We start from the raw sequence: 19,234 nt of genomic DNA on the forward strand, positions 1-19,234 counted from the left end.
ATAGCGCACTTCAAAAATAAATAGCGAGATTGATTTAAAAAGGACTTATTTAACTTTGCCATGCTTTTTATTAAAATATAATTTTGTGCCTTTTATAAATTAAATATATACTGTATTTCAATAGGAACAAATTTATAGAACAAAATTTTCATTCTTATCTACAGAAATGTTGCTTTAAATCTAACACTGATCATACTAGAAAAAAGGCACATTTGTATTTCATTTTGTTACATTTTGTCAATAGATTAGAATTCGTATAATGTATAAATAAATAACTTTGTTATCTTAAGTAATGACAAAGTTGTCACCTAATCAAGAGCCCATAGCAAAAATGTAAAAAAGACTCTGGTTTATAAGGTGTATGCCGGTATGACAGCTGAAGTAGTTAAAGAAGAATTTTTCTTAGCTTTTGAATCTGATCTTACCATATAATATAAGCCCAGTAAAAGGTGGTAAAACATGCATTTAAGATGAGCACTAAAGTTTTACAGTATAGAGTAAACCCAGCTTTTAATCTCCTGCTGTTCACAGGATGGATGATCTACTTTTTCCCTTCTTGATTTGCAGGTTTGTTTTATGCCCTTTCATACAACACAAGAATTGATCAGGATAATGTTGCAGCTCTGCTGCCAACAGGTAATGTGCATTCTGAGATTTCTAAATAGGCAATATAAAATGTGATAGTTAAAATGTAATAACATTGAAGGTAAACTACATTTTTTTCTTTTGTTTTGTTTAATGCAAAATTCAGTTTGATCGTTTCAATTTGATTCATTGTTTTATTTATTTTAAATTATGAAGGTTTTTTTAAGCAAATTATTGACAGAATCAGACTGCCTCACATTTAGCAAAGGATATGCAGCATGTTTGGTGTGTATATGTACATGACATCTTCACTTGCAATTTTGGGTAGGTGATTGCAAGATTAATTAGAGATTGGAGACTGTTATGCAAAGATCTATAGGAGGACATACACCTTACAACTATCATTCGATTTATTTCGTCCCATCATCGAACCCCTGTTCGATTTGTGCTGGAATACCCCATCATGCACAGACCCCATCATGCACAGACCAATGTAGATTTCGATTATCGTTTTGTTAGCAATACTAACTGGCCGAATTTTGTCGCTCGACAGAGCTGGTTTTCGTTTGCGCATGTAGTGTTCATGTTGCTGGGTTTTTTTCGGGCAAAAACGCCACTAATCCATTGATTTTTTTCATACGATTCGAAAAAACTTTTCTGGCCTGACCGATCAAGGAAATTTGGCAAGTTATACAGTAATTGTGATCGTTCACTTCCCATCAACTGGCCGTTTATTGAAAGAAAACCTGATCTCGTTTGGAAATGTCACCCTAGAACTACTACAGAATATATCCCCCTTTTTCCTCATAATGTAGGGGGAAGTGTTCTGTAGTTCAGAGATAACTGAGAACAATGTAACACACAAAAGATTTCTGGCAGGGTCAATAGTACATCTTTGTACTTATGGAACAGATATACCAAAATGCTTTTGAGGCTATTTTTACACATATGGAGTATGCATGAAGCCTGAGAAAGGAGTTGATGAGGAGGAAACAGGATTTTCTGACTGCACCAAGACTTGCAGTGTTTTCCGATTTTGCTTGTTGCCTGAAATGTCTCTTTAAAAGTAGAAACACATGCTGTATATATGTTTTTACACATTCTTAACAGTGCTTTTGTTTTACTTTTAGGAAAGCTTATTATATCAGCAGATAAAGACACGTATGAAGAGTTAGGTCTGCAGGGCAAGCCATCTTTGTATTCTGGAAAAAAAACAATGAGATATAGTAAGTTTCATTATCTTATTTTTGTCTTCTAGCCTATCAGTATATCTTTTGTTGCATATCATCATCTTTATATGGTTTTTTTTCAGTTGTTAATATAGATCTGACAGAGGAGGCTCTCTCCCTGGATGGCAAAAAACACCAGCGTGTGAGATGGGCCTTTACTGAGAAGAAGCCTCTGAAGTTTGATTTCCTTCTAGCATGGGATAACGCAGGTGAATAACTAGTGCATTATGTTAAAGTAGCTAGCAACAGATGTTCCTAACTAAAGATCTGTAATGTGCACTGAATCTGAACTGTCTTTCAAAGTGCCTAATTTAACAATAATGTTTGCATGCAAGCAATATGTGGCACCTTCAGATAAATCCCTGCGGGTCCACTTGGATCCTAGAGCCTAAGTTTGGATTAACTTCCATCTTTTTTATGCTAAACTCTGTCTCTATCATTCAAATTTACCCGCTGGGCACTGCCATTTAACTGTTGAATGACATGGATAGACTTGGCATCATGGAGGTGGAGCTTAATTCTAATTTTAGGCTTTATATGTGGCCTAGGTCAATAAAGCCTTACACGGGTATGTAAAAGGACCACAATTTGTCATCTTTTGTTGATTTTTCGGCCAGGTCTGTTTCACTTTAAGCAATATGTTTTGTTCTGTAATATATACATTTGTGACAGTCTTTACTTGTGCAGTTGAAGCTTATCAAAGAACATAGAGTATCTGCGTGTGACAATGCCGGTGTAGTTGCTCTGAGCTGGAGATGGTATGCAACAATGTTCACTCTCGGCACTGGCTGCCCTTTTCTGACAGTGCCTGAATAGTGGTCAGCCTGTAATCGAAAGAGTTTGACATTTAATATCAATAATACGTTTAATAAATCTACACAAGTTAGTCAGAGATTGGGCAAAAATTGAGCATACTGTTTTAAAGTGCAACTGGGTAGAATACAGGCTTTTAGTTATAATTTTAATTGCTCTTTAATAGCTCTTATAAGTTTTTTTGTTTTCCACTTTCTTTTGCTAAAGGAGGATGTAACAATCTAATAAAAGTCGTAACACAACAAAACAACAAATAAATGCCACTGTCCCAGTGTACCCCTGCTATTGTGTATTTTTAATGCCAGAATTAAAATAGTTATAGAAAGCAGCACTCAGGACTTATATTGTATACTTCTATATTTTTAATAGAAATAGAAAGCAATAACGCCACAACTTCAGAGATGCACTACCTGAGCATTTTAATGTAGCACCATGACTTGCTTTTCCCGGCTGAGCTAGACAGACTTGCCTGGATGAGCGTTGTAATTTAGTTAAGCTCCCAAACGGCAATCATTTTAGATCCCTGCTTGCGAAGAAGGAATGAGGTATTTTGCAAATAACAGTTGTGGCTGTGGCTGGTTATTTTATTTTTATTTTTTTTATTGCTGTTTTTGTTAATGCTGGGTTCAAAAGCATTTTGCATTTTAACATTCAATTTAAAGTGACACTAAACTTGGGAGGTAAATCTTTAAAAAGTACCCTAACTTTTAACAAATGCTGTACCTTATTTCTCCATCACTCGGCTGTAGATCCTCAAATCATCTCTAAATTGGAGCTGACACAGTGGCTCCCTTCTGGAGGGTGGTTATGTTTGTTCCCCATGGTCCTTGTGTGTGTTGTAAAGTAGCCATTGCTCCAAGCTCACTCCTGTGATGGACTATAATCTCAATACAAATTGGTAAACTAAACGTGAGACTGTAGTCCATCACGGGAGTGACCTCGGAGTGGTGGCTACTTTACAACACACACAGTAACCATGGAAAACAAAAGTAGCCACCCTCCAGAAGGAAGGACAGTGTCAGCACCAATTCAGAGATGATTTGAGGATCTACAGCTGAGTAATACACAAATAGCATACATTCTGTTAATAGTTAGGATACTTTAATCCATTTTTAAGATTTAACTCCTGAGATTAATGTCACTATAACCATTGATTTTAGGTAATGTATTGAGATGTGGTCAAGGTCTAATGTTAACATGACTCAGAATGATTGTGGTCGTTTATCACTCAATACATTGTCTTGATACATTTAAACACATCAATATCCTTGTTTTCAAAGTGAGACATTCATGAATGTGTTCTTGTTTTTTTCAGAAGCACCTACTATAAAGACTTATTTTTCAAAATACATTGTCAAGGAGTGCCCATTTAAGATCAGTTCTGTTGTTTCAAAGGATGTTCCTTGTCCTGTATTGAAAAGCAGAGAACTACATGCAAAAGCGGGTGAATCCTGTAGTGCTGTGGAGATGTTCGATTGGCTGGGTGCTGTAAGCAGTAACATTGACTGGTAGGTACTGTGGTATTTCTCACATCAGCTTAATAGCAAAATAAAGATCAAAAAATGTTTAGCAGTTTGAATTATCTGTGTAAAGTGAGCAGTGTTTAAAGGATAAGTCCATAATGTAATAGATCCAGGGATACCAACTAATTTGCAAGTAAACCCTCTTACCTCTGCCTTTTTGTTTTCTTGTGCTCTGAAAGTTTACATTGCGGGTCCAGGATATACATTACTTTGTTTACATTCAGCCTGCAATCTGCACTCCTACTTATATTTGTCCTGATTTATAGGGTATATCATATGTCTGGGATTTCAGTTTATTTTGGGAGTTATAGGTCACAAAAGACATAAGTAAGGAGTAAAGTACAATTGTAGTGTGGAACAATTTTAGAATGTGGTATGTTTGTCTCCTATCTTTAATGGCCTCCTTGGCACTATATTTTCTTATAAAAAATTTTATTAAACTTATTTTTTTTTACTTTTTTGACATTTTTGAATTTGTAAAAAATCTCAAAACTTTATATTTTTCAAACTAGGTGTTATTTTTTTTTTTTTTGATACTTAGTATCTCTGAGTAGAATACTGTATTCTGCTGGGAGATACTTGGTATCAATTTGTAAACACACAGCCAGCTCCAGCTGCACAACTGAGTGAGCTGCTGCCAGCTGTGTAACTGTTACAGCTCTGCGATCACAGTGATCAGCTCTGGCTGTGATCACAAAACTGTGACCACCTAATCTGCTCTTAAGGGTCTGCCTCAGGCCCCGAGGGACCCATAAACAGCAGTAACTCAATGAGCTGCTGGTCCCAGTGCTCATTGTACCGCATGACGGAATTATCCCATCACCAGCCGTTAACGAACTGATCCAATCATCAGTCGGGAAGGGAGAATGGATTAATAACTGCGACCAGGGATCTGTAATGTCACAATGAGTCCTGTGAAAATGGCAAGGTAGCACAATGTGAAGTGACCCAAGGTAGACCTCGTTCAGTTTAGTGAAGTCAGGTGAATGAATTATAAGTTCTTATTGGTTGCTGTGGGTTACTTTACTGTGCTTTCTGCCTTATTGAATACTACTACTGTGTAAAGCATATGTTAATGGTTTCCTTTCTCCACTTTCAGCAACAATCGGGCATCCAGTTTCATATCAAGCTGTTGTTGTCCAGATCCAAATATCTTGGTAGAAAGAGCTTATGTATGCACTATTACTGGGTTCCTAACACCAGCAAAAATAATGCAGTTGTTACAGCAGCTTCGGTAAGGCTGATACATTCAAGATTTTATTACCTAGTAAAATGTATTTAGTGGACATGTTCTACAGGGCCTATTGACACTACTTTGCTCAAATTGTTTACAAAGCTGCTATCGGGAATAAAGTGCATCTTGTGTTGCTTCATATATCTGCAAAAGTCTGAAGTCCCCACTGCTAAGAGACAATCTTGGACCTAGCGTCATCACATCCTAGAGAAGTCAAACTCCAAAACTAGGACGGACTGTCTCACTTGCCAATGGTAAAATGCATGATGCAAGATATGGCTTTTATTTCATATGCAGCACAACACATCTACATTACCATTGATCGCTATAGAAAATTGCTGGATACCACACCAAGTAGAATTGAAAATAAAAAAAGAAAATACTGCACGCTAGAGTACAACTCCAATTCTACAAAAGTTGGGAAGCTGTGTAAAATCTGCATAAAAACAGAATGCAATGATTGGCAAATCTCATCAACTGGTATTTTATTCACAATAGAAAACGTGCCATTTTAAGAAAAAAATAAGGTAATTTTGAAATTGGTGGCCGCAATACATCTCCAGAAAGTTGGGACAGGGCAACAAAAAGCTGGCAAAAAGTAAGTGGTACTATCAAGGAAGAACTGGGAGAACATTTTGCAACTATTTTAGGTACATTGGCAAAAGGTACATTGGCAAAAGGTCAGTAACATGATTGGGTATAAAAAGAGCATCTTAGAGAGCCAGAGTGTCTCGGAAGTAAAGATGGGCAGAGGTTCACCAATCTGAAAAGCTGCATCTAAAAATTGTTGAACAATGCAGAATAATCTTCAAAGTAAAATTGCAAAGGCTTTAAATATATTATCTACGGTACATAAGATCATCAAACGATTCCGGGAATCTTTAGAAAACTCTGTGCGGAACAAGGCCGTAACGCAGTATTGGATGTCCATGATCGTCTGGCCCTCAGACGGCACTGCATTAAAAACAGGCATGATTCTGTGATGGACATCACTGCATGGGCTCAGGAATACTTCCAAAAATCACTGTCTGTGGACACATCTCGCCGTGCCATTCAAAACTGCAAGTTAAATCTCTCTCATGCAAAGCTTCATACATTTTCAGTGAGGGAGGGCCCTTGCAACAGACACTAAAGGTGCACATACACCTTGCAATTATCTGCAGATTTTCTGTGGTCAGATGGAAAAAGTGCAACAGATTGGCCCAAGTGGAGATTACTCCATCCACACAGTTTAGCGTAGATGGAGGAATCTGTTGCACCTTTTCCATCTGACCACAGAAAATCTGCAGATAATTGTAAGGTGTATGGCCAGCTTTAGTCAGCTTGAGCAATCTGCTTATAGCTGAATGGTAATCTAAGGCCTGTGATAGAAGTAGTAAAAGAGTCAAAGACCTATTTATTCAGTTAACAGAAGCTGAATGTTTGATGTTACAGACAGTCGCTAACATGAGCATTTCATGTTACTGCAGTTATCCATATACCAGTTGGCTTGGCAGGAAACTAGAATAATTATCCCAAAATGTAAAATTACAACATGTAACCTTTTTAGGCTTCCTTTGGGCTGAAAGTTACAGTTGTTGGCATCAGACTTGCCATGTACATTTTAGTAATCCCTATAAATATCTGTGGATTTCAACTAATTTAACTTGAGAAGATAATTTCTCAAAGACTAAAAGCCCATGTAGTAGATATTGTATGAATATCTTCTCAAAGTCCTGTACTACTACTGGCAGGAAGCCTTTCTTGCCTAAAAACGGTTCTAAGATATTGATCTCATTGGGTGACCTTTATCATAACTGGAGCTGTTGCTCATAGTAATCAATCCGCTTCTCTTTTCAGTTTGTTCAGTTAAGCTTTGAAAGCAAAAGAAAGATGATTTTGTGTGTGTGTGTGTATGTATGTGTAATTATATATATATAATATATATATATATAATTACACACCCATACATATATACACACACACACTCACATTTTATGTGAGAAAGAAGTTGTTGGCTCTATATTTACACTTCTATATTTCTATTTCAGGGAATATTTTGATGAACCAAAGTTGAGCCAGTGGGCATCCCTCATGGTGCATGGATTTGCAGACAGTCCAGTATCCTGGAGGGAAAGTGAACATGGGTTTTATAAAGGTGGTGAAAATTTGTACAGCTTTGTCATCTTCAACAATGAAGACTACTGGCTACACATGGCTGTTGGGGCACATGATGGGTGCCCACCATAATCATCACTTGTGGATGGCATTTGCATGTGTAAAACATTAACGGCATTTCCCCTATCAATCAACTGTTTTCAGATCATTTGGAAACGTACATGAACTTCCAGGGGGTTGGTCATCAATCATGAAGACTAGAATACCAGAATAACTACAATATCAGAATTGCATGCAGTATGATCTGCTGTTGGATCTGAAAAAGAAGCAGACTAAACAAAGGATTCTGATTACACTCGGAATGCAGTTTGCGTGGAATTCAGTCTGCAGACAAGGGGGGTTGGGGAAAGATTGGGCCTAAATCATCTCTGAGGAAGTTTTTAAACAATAGAAACCTCATTTACACTTCAGGTTTAAATTGTACTATTTTGATAGTATACTTTCTTTTTTGGAATAATGAAATTGTGACATCAAATATGTATGTAACCCTGAAAATATAGGGTGCATTTTTCTTTCACATTAAAGTGACTTTATCATAATATAAATGCACATGTTGGATTGCTGAGTGAAAGAATACAGTAATAGATAAAAACCACCAGTTAAAGGGTCAGCACATCCAAAACTGGTATTTCAGGTTTTGGTAGATGCTGCATGGTTAAACCACCTGACCGCTTTCTATATTCTCAGGAGCTTTATTAGTGATATTCCTACACTGAAATTCCTCGGTATGCTCACCTGCTGTGTCCATCTTGTCCACTCTTCTTGCTGGATTAATTGTATTATGGACGATGCAACAGGACATGCTGGAGCACAAAAGACACAGCTGGAACACCTGGAAGTGGACATGAACATAGTAAATAAGGGAAGGCGATCTGAATGTTGCAAGATACAAGTGTGACAGACCAGTTAAACCAATTCAACTCACAGAATTGTTAGCACTTGGGGAAAATAAATGGGCTCAAAAATTTTGGAATGCCATCACTAGTTCTGAGAAATTATTTTTAGTTTTTGATCATGCATTGCTTATTAAACACACATCAGCATCTGATGGCAGAATCAGATTCTGGTGCCCAGTGTTCACATTATCATTATCCAGAAAAGCTTTGTCTGTGTAAATCCAGAATAAGTCTAGGAACTTAATGGTGCTACAGTAAAAAGTAGGGATGCACCGATACTAGTATCGATATCGGTGCCGATACCGAGCACTCGTACTTGCCCAAATGCTCCGATGCCTAGCACGAGTACTTCCTGTATCAGGTGTAATGACGCGCTGCTCGGTTTCCTGATTGGCCGGGAAGCGGCTCCATGCTCTCTCGTCACTTGTGGTGAGAGAGCATGGAGCCGACTTCCCGGCCAATCAGGAAGCCGGGCGGCGTGTAATGATGCAGCGACCGGCATTCTGATTGGCTGGGGAAACTGGCTTCATGCTCCCTCGTCATCTCATGACAAGGGAGCATGGAGCCGGCCAATCGGAAAGCAGGGCATCACGTCATTACACAGCGCCCGGCTTTTTGATTGGCTGGCCAGACGGCTCCGGGTGGGTACTGGAGGAAGGTCGCTTTCTGGCTGGAGAGGCCCCGGGGGTGACAGGCTGGACATGCCAAGGTAAGCGGACTTTCTTGTTAATCGGGAAGCCGGGTGGCGAGTCTTTACACGCTTCCCGGCTAATCGGGAAGCTAGGTGGCGAGTCATTACACACAACCTGGCTTCCTGAATGGGACTTTCATGGTATCGGCGAGTACCGGAAAAAAATTATGGGTACTCGGTACCAAAATACCGGTATTGGTGCATTCCTAGTCAAAAGCAAATTTTCCAATGGATTTGGGAGGAAATATGGATCAGACTCCTGGATGCAAGTGCTTAGATATGTCTGAGCACAGCTTTGTTTAGTGGGTCCTGGGTACATTGTATGAAAGTGTCCACTATCAAATTAATGGAAGACAGGGGTGTCTGTACTCGCTGATACTTCTCTCTAGAACAGTGTTTGTTTCATAAAGAGAAATGTATAATGGTTTTGGGTGTGTTTTTACCAGGTGCAGGTAAAACCTTTTTATTCAATAAAAGAGTAAACAAAAATATACTCACAAATAAGGTGGAATGTAAAAGCATCAAAATGGACTGACAGTTGTTGATTGAATAGCTGCTGTGGATGTAACAGATGGAGACACTCGGGAGGCTCTGTTCTCCTCAGAGTTCCACTGCTAATGCTTATTGCGTTTTTGGGTACACACCCCCTTCCCCAGAGCGTAGAAGATCTAGCTCACTATGTGCTTTTTGTTTTACTCTACAGCCAGTCACAAAGATCACTAGGATTGAAATCCCACCAATTATAGCCAGCAGTATGTTATGTTACTGGGAAGACAAGTAGGTAACTAATCATAACAAAGTGAGCATTATCTAGTTTTTTGTTTTTTTTTGTATAGCCTTCTGGACTCCCTCACTGGATAGGGGCAGCCTCTACTTTAATGCACATTGAAGGGTTCTGGTTTATGGATGATCTTCCTAGCACTGGTCGATGTATTGCATTGTTTTAATCTGTGTTTTATTATATTTACAATATTTGTTTACATATAAATATTTAATACACGACAAAGGATTCCCCAAGCACCATAAGTTAGCCAAAGAAACAGCACAGCAATTGATGTCTGACTAAAATCTCCCAAGCTGCTGTTTATGGGTTTATTTGAGTTCTGTAAACAAAAAGGCTTTTTTCAGCTGAAAGATGAAATAGCTGGATGTGTGAAATAAAGGAATGCCCCTGAAGGGGCATCATCAAGGCCCACTGCACCAACAGTATAATGATGAGAGTGCCACTGTCATCATCCTGTTGCATCACTCAGGACACCTTCACCGGGAGAAGACACTGTGCCTTACGTGACTGGTCTGTATACTTTTGAAAAAAAGGGGGAAAAAACAGCAGGGTGCCTCCAGTGGAAGGGGGCATGGAGCCAGGAGTTGGAACATAAGGCAATGTTAAAGACCTTCCATCACTTTGTAATGCTACAAAAGCAAAACTGATGAAGGCATCCTGCCATCCTCAATTTAAATAACTTTATGGTGCTGATAGAAACTGTTGGTCATAGGTAACCATTGTTCATTTGGTCTTTTTTGCCATTAAGGGCTGAATGGCATTGAAATTACCTGAAAATTGCAGTTTGTGTAGCTAGAAAAAGTGGTGGAGTTAGATATGTGATCATATTTATATAATCGGTGTGAAAGCGATACTGCTTTATCATATATACAGTTTCCAATAGCTGTTATCACCAGCTGAGTCTATGTGTTTGGCTCCCAGTGCCATTCTGCTGGCCCCTATGTCACTGCAGGACAAGATAGTACAGTGACATAGGAAACAGAGGAAGGAAGTACTTTGCAGGGGACCAGGAATCACACTATGTTGGTGTATCAGATTAAGAGGATTCTATAGGCATCATAGCCCTTAAAGAGATAGAATTGGCTGTAGAACAGGTAAGTATAATCTTTTTTTTTTCTTCTAATTTTTAATATTATGACAGGGTTTTTTTAAGTAGTTCTACAAAGAGAAGTTGGGAACAATTACATAGTTTAGCTATAGAAGAAAGTCGAAAGAAGCATACCCACCTAGGCTTCCTAAGTTGTCAATTCTAACTATTGACTTGAAGTAAGTGAATACTTATGCTATTAATTATTGTTTTTTTAAATTGTAATTTAAATCACAACAGAGATTTTCACTTTGACAGTGTTGTAAATAAGTGTAGAAAAAAAATGCACTGTCAAGGGGGTGAATACACAGTAACTGTGAAGAGCTGCATTATGAATAAGTGTCTTATAGATTTGAGGAGTGAAGACAGTACAATGCTCTTCAAATCGTGACAAGGCCTTGTTTAGGTTACCTGTCATAGATCTCTGGGTAATCAGAAGCAGAGACTTCCTTGCTACCTATATCAGATACAAACTGAATTGTCTGATGCTTCTTGTCATTCTATGCAAAGAACTACTAATAATCCGGAATTATATCACATTGCACAGGGTGTGGGTGTGATGTTAAACCTAAAAAGTAATAGTTTTTAGTGAGCCAATGAGCTAAGCTGTGAAAGAAAAGTCTGCATTTTGTGCAGTATCAATGTAGTCATGATACACGTAATATTTGTTAAATATATTGACTATCCTTACTGGTCTGCTAATGGGACTTCCGAAAAACCGGTATCTGTGCATCCTTACTTCCAGTTTAATTCATTTTTCATGGACTGATGATGATCCTGAACCTGTGAAAGAAGACCACGTGAAGATGTTTAGCTGGCGAAGGCGTTCACAGACATCGTTGTGGAACGGGAAGGGAATAGAGATATAATTTAATTTAAATGCCATACCATACATACTAAATTTATTGTCAGAGTCTTGGGTCCAGCTTCACCAGTGGGCTCTGAGAACATGTTCTGTAACTTCTAATTTCAAGTATCTTCTTTGCACTCTAGTTTTTAATATACTGCATATGTAACTGTTTCAAACTATATTAATATTCATAACCAGAAGATTCATTTGAATAATTTTAATACCTGGTTAAATTCCCTCAAACAATGTTCTTAATGTTTTCTGTGCCTTTTTTTTCTATACCTAGTTATAATCTTTGAAAGCGCTGTGGTCATAACTCAAAAAATATTTTTTTTTTACCTTGAATGTTCTTACAACCTACAATTGTAAACACAGCTGAATCATATATGAACATTGCTGAAGTGTTTGAAATCTGTAGAAAAGTCTACCAATTTTTAGATTTTAGCTCCCATATTCTCCCAATATGTAGATCACACGTGTACATTGTGTGGCATAAAAAAATTGGAAAAAAAACATTTTTCATTTGCAAGTTAGCACGGCTTTGTACCAGAAACATAATTTTAGTGTAATTTTAAAGAGGACAAATTATAGGCTGAAATGCAAAGTTTTTATTTACAGAAAACATTCTTTGTAAACGAATGCTGTCCAAATCAGTTTAAAAAAAAATCATGTTTGTCTATAAAATATAGCTAACAGGAAACAGAAAATAAAATCAATGTAAGACAATGTTGTCAAACGCAAGCATAGTTTACTAAGAAAGAATGTATGTACTGCGTTATCTTATTGACAAAGTTGCCCCCGAATAAACAGGCCCATCGTGGAAATTGTTCTGGTCCTTAAGGGGTATACAGTAAATGTAAGAGAGGTTAAGTGGTTAAAATTAATTTACCATTGCTCATAATTGGTATTTTTAGTCAGTGCCCAGTTGATCATTTCACACCAATATAAGACCCAATTTATATCATGTATAATCTTTGCTGATGTTGGTTTCTCAACACATTAAATATATGCAAAATATGAGCAGTGTCTTTCTCTTCCACTCGGCAGTGAAGGAAAGTATTATGTTCATAACATATAATCAGTTTCTGAATGTTATTTTCCAGTATAGGTTTAGAAATAATTGAAAGAACCTGGTTACTATGGACAATAAAAATGATTAGATTACGCTCATACATAACAACCTCCATACACTCCTGTCTCCTTGTACTTCTATATACTGATGTGTTACAAAACAAATGCATTCTCAAAGTAAAATTGAAAAGTACTAATTAATGTGGGTAATCTTAAATATTAGGAGTAAGCAAGGGCACAGGAGGTTGGCTGCAATTAAGCAACAGCATTTCTTAATTGTACAGTACAGAATGTGACGGACGGGCCGTCAACACACATGGCTATATGCAGTTCTGAACCGAGCGAGCCGACACCAGGATGTGGCGATATCACTCTCAGCCTCACCCTGTACAGAGATTTCCCAGCTTGCAGGACAACAATCTCAGACCAGCAGACTGAGCGTAATCGTCACTAGGGTCAGTTAACCCTTTACACGCAAAAATCACTGCCACCATGTGCTTTAACAGAGGCATGCATCAATCTCTGCAAATTCTGTGACACTTCAACAACCTATGATACCGCTGTTCTCTCAGACAACAATATGAGTTTCACTATACAGTAGTGCTCTTCATAGAGGAAAGGATACTTTAAGTTCTTAGTGAGAGTGTAGAGATAAACGTAACGATTTTTAAGATCATCCTTTAATAAAAGAAATGGTGCAGAAAAATATATAGAAAAAGATGTTAATAAAGAGACAATATATAACCGTAAAATACAAAGAGAGTACTTAACAGTCCTGTGTTTATAGGTTGTTACAGTCCAATTCAATAAACAAAAGAGGGGTATGGGTGGCTCTTCCCCAGTAAAGGTCCCCACACACCTTACAATAATCGCGGGAAATCCCGCGATCGTATGATTATCGTAAGGTGTGTGGAAGCCGTGCGACCTCTACTACTGTAAGGTCGCACGACTTTGAACTTACGGACATGTTCGAAAACCCGGCGAGCATCGTACGACGTTCGGCGGGTTTGTGGCATGTCCGTACGATAACAGCCGTACGGGCCGGTGTGCGCAAGCGCACACTGCCCGTTCGGTATTGCGGTCATCGGAAGCCTGCCCCTCAGGGGGCGTGGCTTGCAATCATCGCAAGTACGATCTGCCTATGCAAGATAGGCAGATCGTATGTTTTTTTAAGTACCTTACAACCATCGCAAGACAAAAGTCTTGCGATGGTTGTAAGGTGTGTGCCCAGCCTAGGCTTGCACAGAATATTTCCGGATGTTAAAGGGGAACTCTTCCTGGAGCTTTGGTGTTAAGTGCTTCTTGATGTTGCGAGAGTCCCTTCTTCTTGATGTTAAAACAAGAGCCTCCTCAGCTGCCTCTGCAGCATCTTTTAGTCAGATCTCTAGGGTGTGTCACGGAGCAGGGCCATAAGGCAGGGCAGGGTGGAGGAGCAGGAGGGCTAAGCATTTACGATGTCCATCTCTGCTACTCCCAAATTGTCAAATTTCATATCTAAGATTATAGTGGAATATTGATGCACAATACCGTCTGACAATCCCTTAATTATTATGCGTCATGAAAGTCCCTTTACATTGTAATGCTCTGGATTGCAAATCTCAGAGGTGTAAAGCTTATCCCAAGGCTGAGCCCAGATGTAAAGCTTGGCAAAACTTTAATTTCTATTTTGTTGTCTGTTCTTGCAGTAAAGCTTCAAGGAAACTGACCAGGTAACATTTAAAGTACTTTACTTGGCGAAAATGCCGCATATACAAACTTATGAGAAGCAAAAACAAGCAAAGCAAACAATAAACAAGACATACATACAGACTGCTACAAACAATCACATGCGTCCTTCTAGAACATGTAATGCTTTCTGAGAGAGGAAACGCTAAAATAGTACTTCGCTTCAAGCTGCAGATTCCGTAAATTCCGCTAATGAACAGGACTTCTTGGCACATAGGCATTCACAGGAAAATGGCTTCTCGTAGCAAGCTCTGCTAAGTCCTTTGTATTAGAGTTCAGTCCTCTTGTGAAACCCTTAGTGAAAATCCTGGTCTTAAAGTCCTCATGAACCTTTGGATTGCTGGCTTTTATTCAGAGAAAATGGCCTTCTTGTGGGTGTTGCCCCTTAAAACTTGTATAAAAGTGAAATACAATGCATTTCGTACTGCAGGTCATTCCTTGGCCTAGGTCAACACCTTGTCCCTTGATCCTTAGACAATGGACAGCCACCTTTATATGCAATGCAGGATATCTTGAGGGTGTCTTCCCAATGTGCATATAACCCGCATAAACACTAGAGGGTGCCATGCGGATCGTCTTGTCCAGGTGATTAAATCTCACCTTTATCGCTTCCCTTGCCTCCTGCGGGAATGAATACCATGGCCTCCAGCACTTCTAAAACACAGCTGTTTTTTTTGATGACCCATGCAATCTTAGATTCCATATTTGAAGATAGACGTTTGGCAGTTTTAGTACATTTCAACAGTAAGGATAAAAATGAAGAACTTGTAAGGGTTATCCTCACTTATTCCTCACAACAGGAGGAAATGACAGAAATATTAAACAAACATTGGAGCTTACTTAGAGATGACGAATCAATTTCTAGAATCGTTCCAGAGAGACCACTCATTTCATTTAGGAAAGCGAAGACTCTAAAGCTGGCCATACACCTTACAATCATTTTGCACGATCTGCCCATCTTGGACAGGTAGATCCTACTTGCGATCATCACAATCCCGCCCCGCTGAGGGGCTTCTGATGACTGCAATGCCACACGGGCAGTGTGCGCTTGCGCACACCGACCCGTGCGGCATTTGTCTCCCGAGAACGCCACTAACCCGCCGACAGTCGTACGATTCTCAGCGGGCTTTCAAGCCTGCTCGGGAGACAAAAGACGTGCGACCTTACAGTAGAAATGTTTGCACGCCTTCCATACACCTGCCGATCATCGTACGATTGCGGGATCACCCGCGATTATAGTATGATAATCGGCAGGTGTATGGGCACCTTTAGTCATGAAGCAGCGTTCAAAGCCCAGCATCAGCTGCAAAGCATTTAAAAATCCAGTTAAAAATGGAGGAAAAAACTTGATACATGTGTAGCGCCCTCTAAAATGTCGCTATTCAATTTAGAGATACCTGGACTGTAACCAGTCTAGATACTGATTATACAGAGCTCTGCATTCTATAGGTGTCCCTGAATCTGCTGGATCGATTGCTCCTCCTGTTGCATTGCAGTGCTCACCACAGATCCTGCAAAGCTCCCTTGAGACCCAGCAAAGCCCCCCACAGATCCTGCAGAGACCCCCTAAGACCCTGCAGGATCTCAGGGGGGCTCTGCAGGATCTGTGGTGGGCTTTGCAGACTGCAGAGCCCCCTCGGATCCTGCAGAGCCCACCAAAGGGTATTGCACAGCACACATGAGACTCTTTGGTGGGCTGTGCAGAATCGATCCTGGGCTCTGCCAGCACAGTCCACTTACCTTGCACAGCCTGACCTCTTTGAAACACGGCCTCCTTGTCCTCGGCGCCCGACTGGACGGCCTCCTCATCCTCGGCGCCCGACACGACCTCCTTGTCATCTTCGCTGCCCGACTGGAGCTTCGGCGACGACTCCCGCCTCCTCCGTCAGTGTCTCTGCCCCCGCCTCCTCCGTCTCGGGGGCCGCTTGCCACATTTCATACTTTAAAATAAAATATAACTGTATCCAGTTTAAGTACTACAGACACCAATATACTCACAATAAGGTTCTATTCATATCTGTAGGTTTAGGTGCGATTAGGGATTCCTGCATCAGAAACTTGTGTTTTTACTGCAGCAGAAATTCCTAATCTGGCGTTTACAAGTGGCAGCTGTCACCTATTCAAGTTAATGATCAGGTGACAGCAGCTCCATGTAAACGCCTGCACAACGCATGTAATTGTATGTGATATGATTACATGCGGTTAGAAAACACTCTCCCTGGATGCATAATCGATGCGTCCAGGGAGAGTGATTAATTCCTAACCGAATGTAAACATATCACATAGCTTAGGTGACGGCTGCCATTTGTAAACGCCAATTTAGGGATTTCTGTTGCAGGAAAACACAAGTTCCGGATGCAGAAATCCCTAATTGCACCTAAAATAAAGGTGTGAATGCAGCCTATTACACTTCTACTCCCCCCCACATAAAAAAACCAAAAACCCCTGTACACATATACACACACACACACAGACAACCCCAGTCCGTGCCCACCCCAGACCTTACCAAGGATCCAAGTGTTGGCGCAGATTCAGCTACATGGTCTGAATTTGACAGAGATGTAGACCATGTCCGCAGCTGCGATCCCTCCTGTCAGCTCTCTCTTTGTGCAGCTGCAGCGGCTGGGAGGAGAGAGGACGGGTCGCAGCTGCAGGGACCTCAACGCTGCCTGCCACGATCCCCTTCGCAGCTCATCTGACGGCACCATTACATAGGGGCAGACCGGCTCTACTCAATGCCGGCCATCAGGCATAGCGGACCAGCCCGAACACAATCAGGTTGATTGTGTTCGGCCCGTCTCAGCCCACCGGGCAAGTGCCCGGTTTGCCCTATGGCTAGTCTGGCCCTGACTAGGAGTGAATATAATATACGTAGGAGGAAAAGATGCTGTAAATATGTGCGTACCTATCCTTGTCAGAATTGTGATTTTTGCCAATTTATCAAATTGTGTTCCACGATAATGCTTCCCAATGGTAAGAAACATGAATTGAAACATATACATTTTAAGACAGATGAGGTGGTGTCCGTGCGGAATGTTTTATATGGCGAAGACAAAGCGTTTTTTTAAAAAATGGATATCGGAACACATCAAATCTCATAATCTTGAATCACCCGTGGCGAGAATTTTTTTTATTCAAACATGGAGGAAGTCGCTGTTCCCGCCGTTATGCTGCCTTGGTTTGCGCTCAAGAAGTTCATATCAGAACGAAACTCGTGTTAGCACGTTTTTACACAGCAGTCAGGGCCAATGGGTTCCTGCAATGTATGGTGATGGCGTTTACCAGTGATACTTTATACATGTAAAGACACAGTGATCTCCAGCAGCATTTATCTCTGCAGTATGAAACACTCCATATATAATGCATCCATAGAGGATGAACGTTATTGCTGAGATCCAATCTTTATGTATTTGATCTAGGAGTTATATTGTGCTTCTTTTTTTTTTTGCAAGACTGGTTCTGCACGATACACAGTGATTTGTGCCTGGATTACAGTGAAATGATGTGTCTATCACAACATCACATATCTTTAAGATCAGTAAACCTTCACGGAACTGGCTTACAATTAATTAATAAGCCAGTTCCGAATGAATGCCATGGTCACGTGCAAACCTGCAGATGTGTGGTGAGCACTTTACATGTTCCGTCATGTGCTTAGCAAGACCTGATTGCTTGTAGGGAGCTATCACCACACCCCATCCCCCACCCATGTGCGGGAGGGACTGCAACATTCAAATGTGTGCAACTCTATAAACAAATCACCTAAAATACCTACAGATGTGTGGTGAGCACTTACTTCACATGTTTCGCCATGTGCTTAGCAAGACCTGATTGATTGGTTGTATGGGTGGGGGATGGGCCACGCCCCACCCCCCACCCATCCGTGGGAGGGACTGCAATATTCCAATGTGTGCAACTCTGTAGACCTGTTTCATGTACACTTGGTGTACATTGCTGGCATTTGTTTAAAAAAACAAATGCCAGTTATTTGCTGCATTAGAGGGCTGGTAACCGCTGAGAATCAGCGGTTACCATTCATTAATGGATGCCTCAGTATAGAGGCATTCATTAATGAAAGGGTTAACCTTTTTCAGACACCTGATACCTTAATATCGGGAGTCTGAGAGTCAAAGCAGATGGGCAAACATGCCGGCAAAAGCCGGCATTCTGACAGCTCGTATAGATCTAGAGATATCTCTCTCGGATCGTATACTGGCTTTTTTTTTTCTTTCACTTTCAGGAATAGATACATAATGTATCTATTCCTGAAAGAAGAATGTTTCAGTTTTCTGATGTTGTTGGAACGTTCAGAAAACCTTTAGTGACAGCTGAATCCTGAACTGCTGCAGGATCAGTGTCACTAACTTATTATTGGCTGTTTGAAACAGCCTAATAATAACCAAAAATGTATTAATTTATCAAGCAGTAATAGTGAGATTAATTCACAATGACTGCTTGATATAATTAAATAAATACAAAATTTAAAAGTTTAGTGAAAAGTGTAAAAAAAATAAAAATAGTGAAAAGTGTAAAGAAAAAAAAAGTGTAAACAAATAAAAGGACAAATAAATGAATGTATTTATTGCATT

At 39.9% G+C, this 19,234-nt stretch overlaps 1 protein-coding gene across 4 annotated transcripts in view; it reads left to right on the forward strand.

Annotated features, from left to right (window-relative positions):
- RPP40 (ribonuclease P/MRP subunit p40) overlaps window positions 1-7,626 on the forward strand; it is a 13,753-nt gene extending 6,127 nt beyond the window's left edge. The window contains exons 3-8 of one of the 4 annotated variants that reach the window (XM_018568800.1): window positions 568-636; window positions 1,716-1,811; window positions 1,898-2,024; window positions 3,938-4,135; window positions 5,250-5,384; window positions 7,415-7,626. In XM_018568800.1, the coding sequence (XP_018424302.1) occupies window positions 568-636; window positions 1,716-1,811; window positions 1,898-2,024; window positions 3,938-4,135; window positions 5,250-5,384; window positions 7,415-7,613 (824 nt within the window). In that variant the 3' untranslated portion in view covers window positions 7,614-7,626. Of the gene's footprint in view, window positions 1-567; window positions 637-1,715; window positions 1,824-1,897; window positions 2,025-3,937; window positions 4,136-5,249; window positions 5,385-7,414 lie in introns of all 4 variants that reach the window. The other 3 variants (XM_018568799.1, XM_018568802.1, XM_018568801.1) reach the window with 3 other exon arrangements.
- Window positions 7,627-19,234: the final 11,608 nt, after the last annotated feature.

Source organism: Nanorana parkeri, unplaced genomic scaffold (genome assembly GCF_000935625.1).
Source record: "Nanorana parkeri isolate BGI_ZX_2015 unplaced genomic scaffold, ASM93562v1 scaffold1246, whole genome shotgun sequence".
Lineage (NCBI taxonomy): Eukaryota > Metazoa > Chordata > Amphibia > Anura > Dicroglossidae > Nanorana > Nanorana parkeri.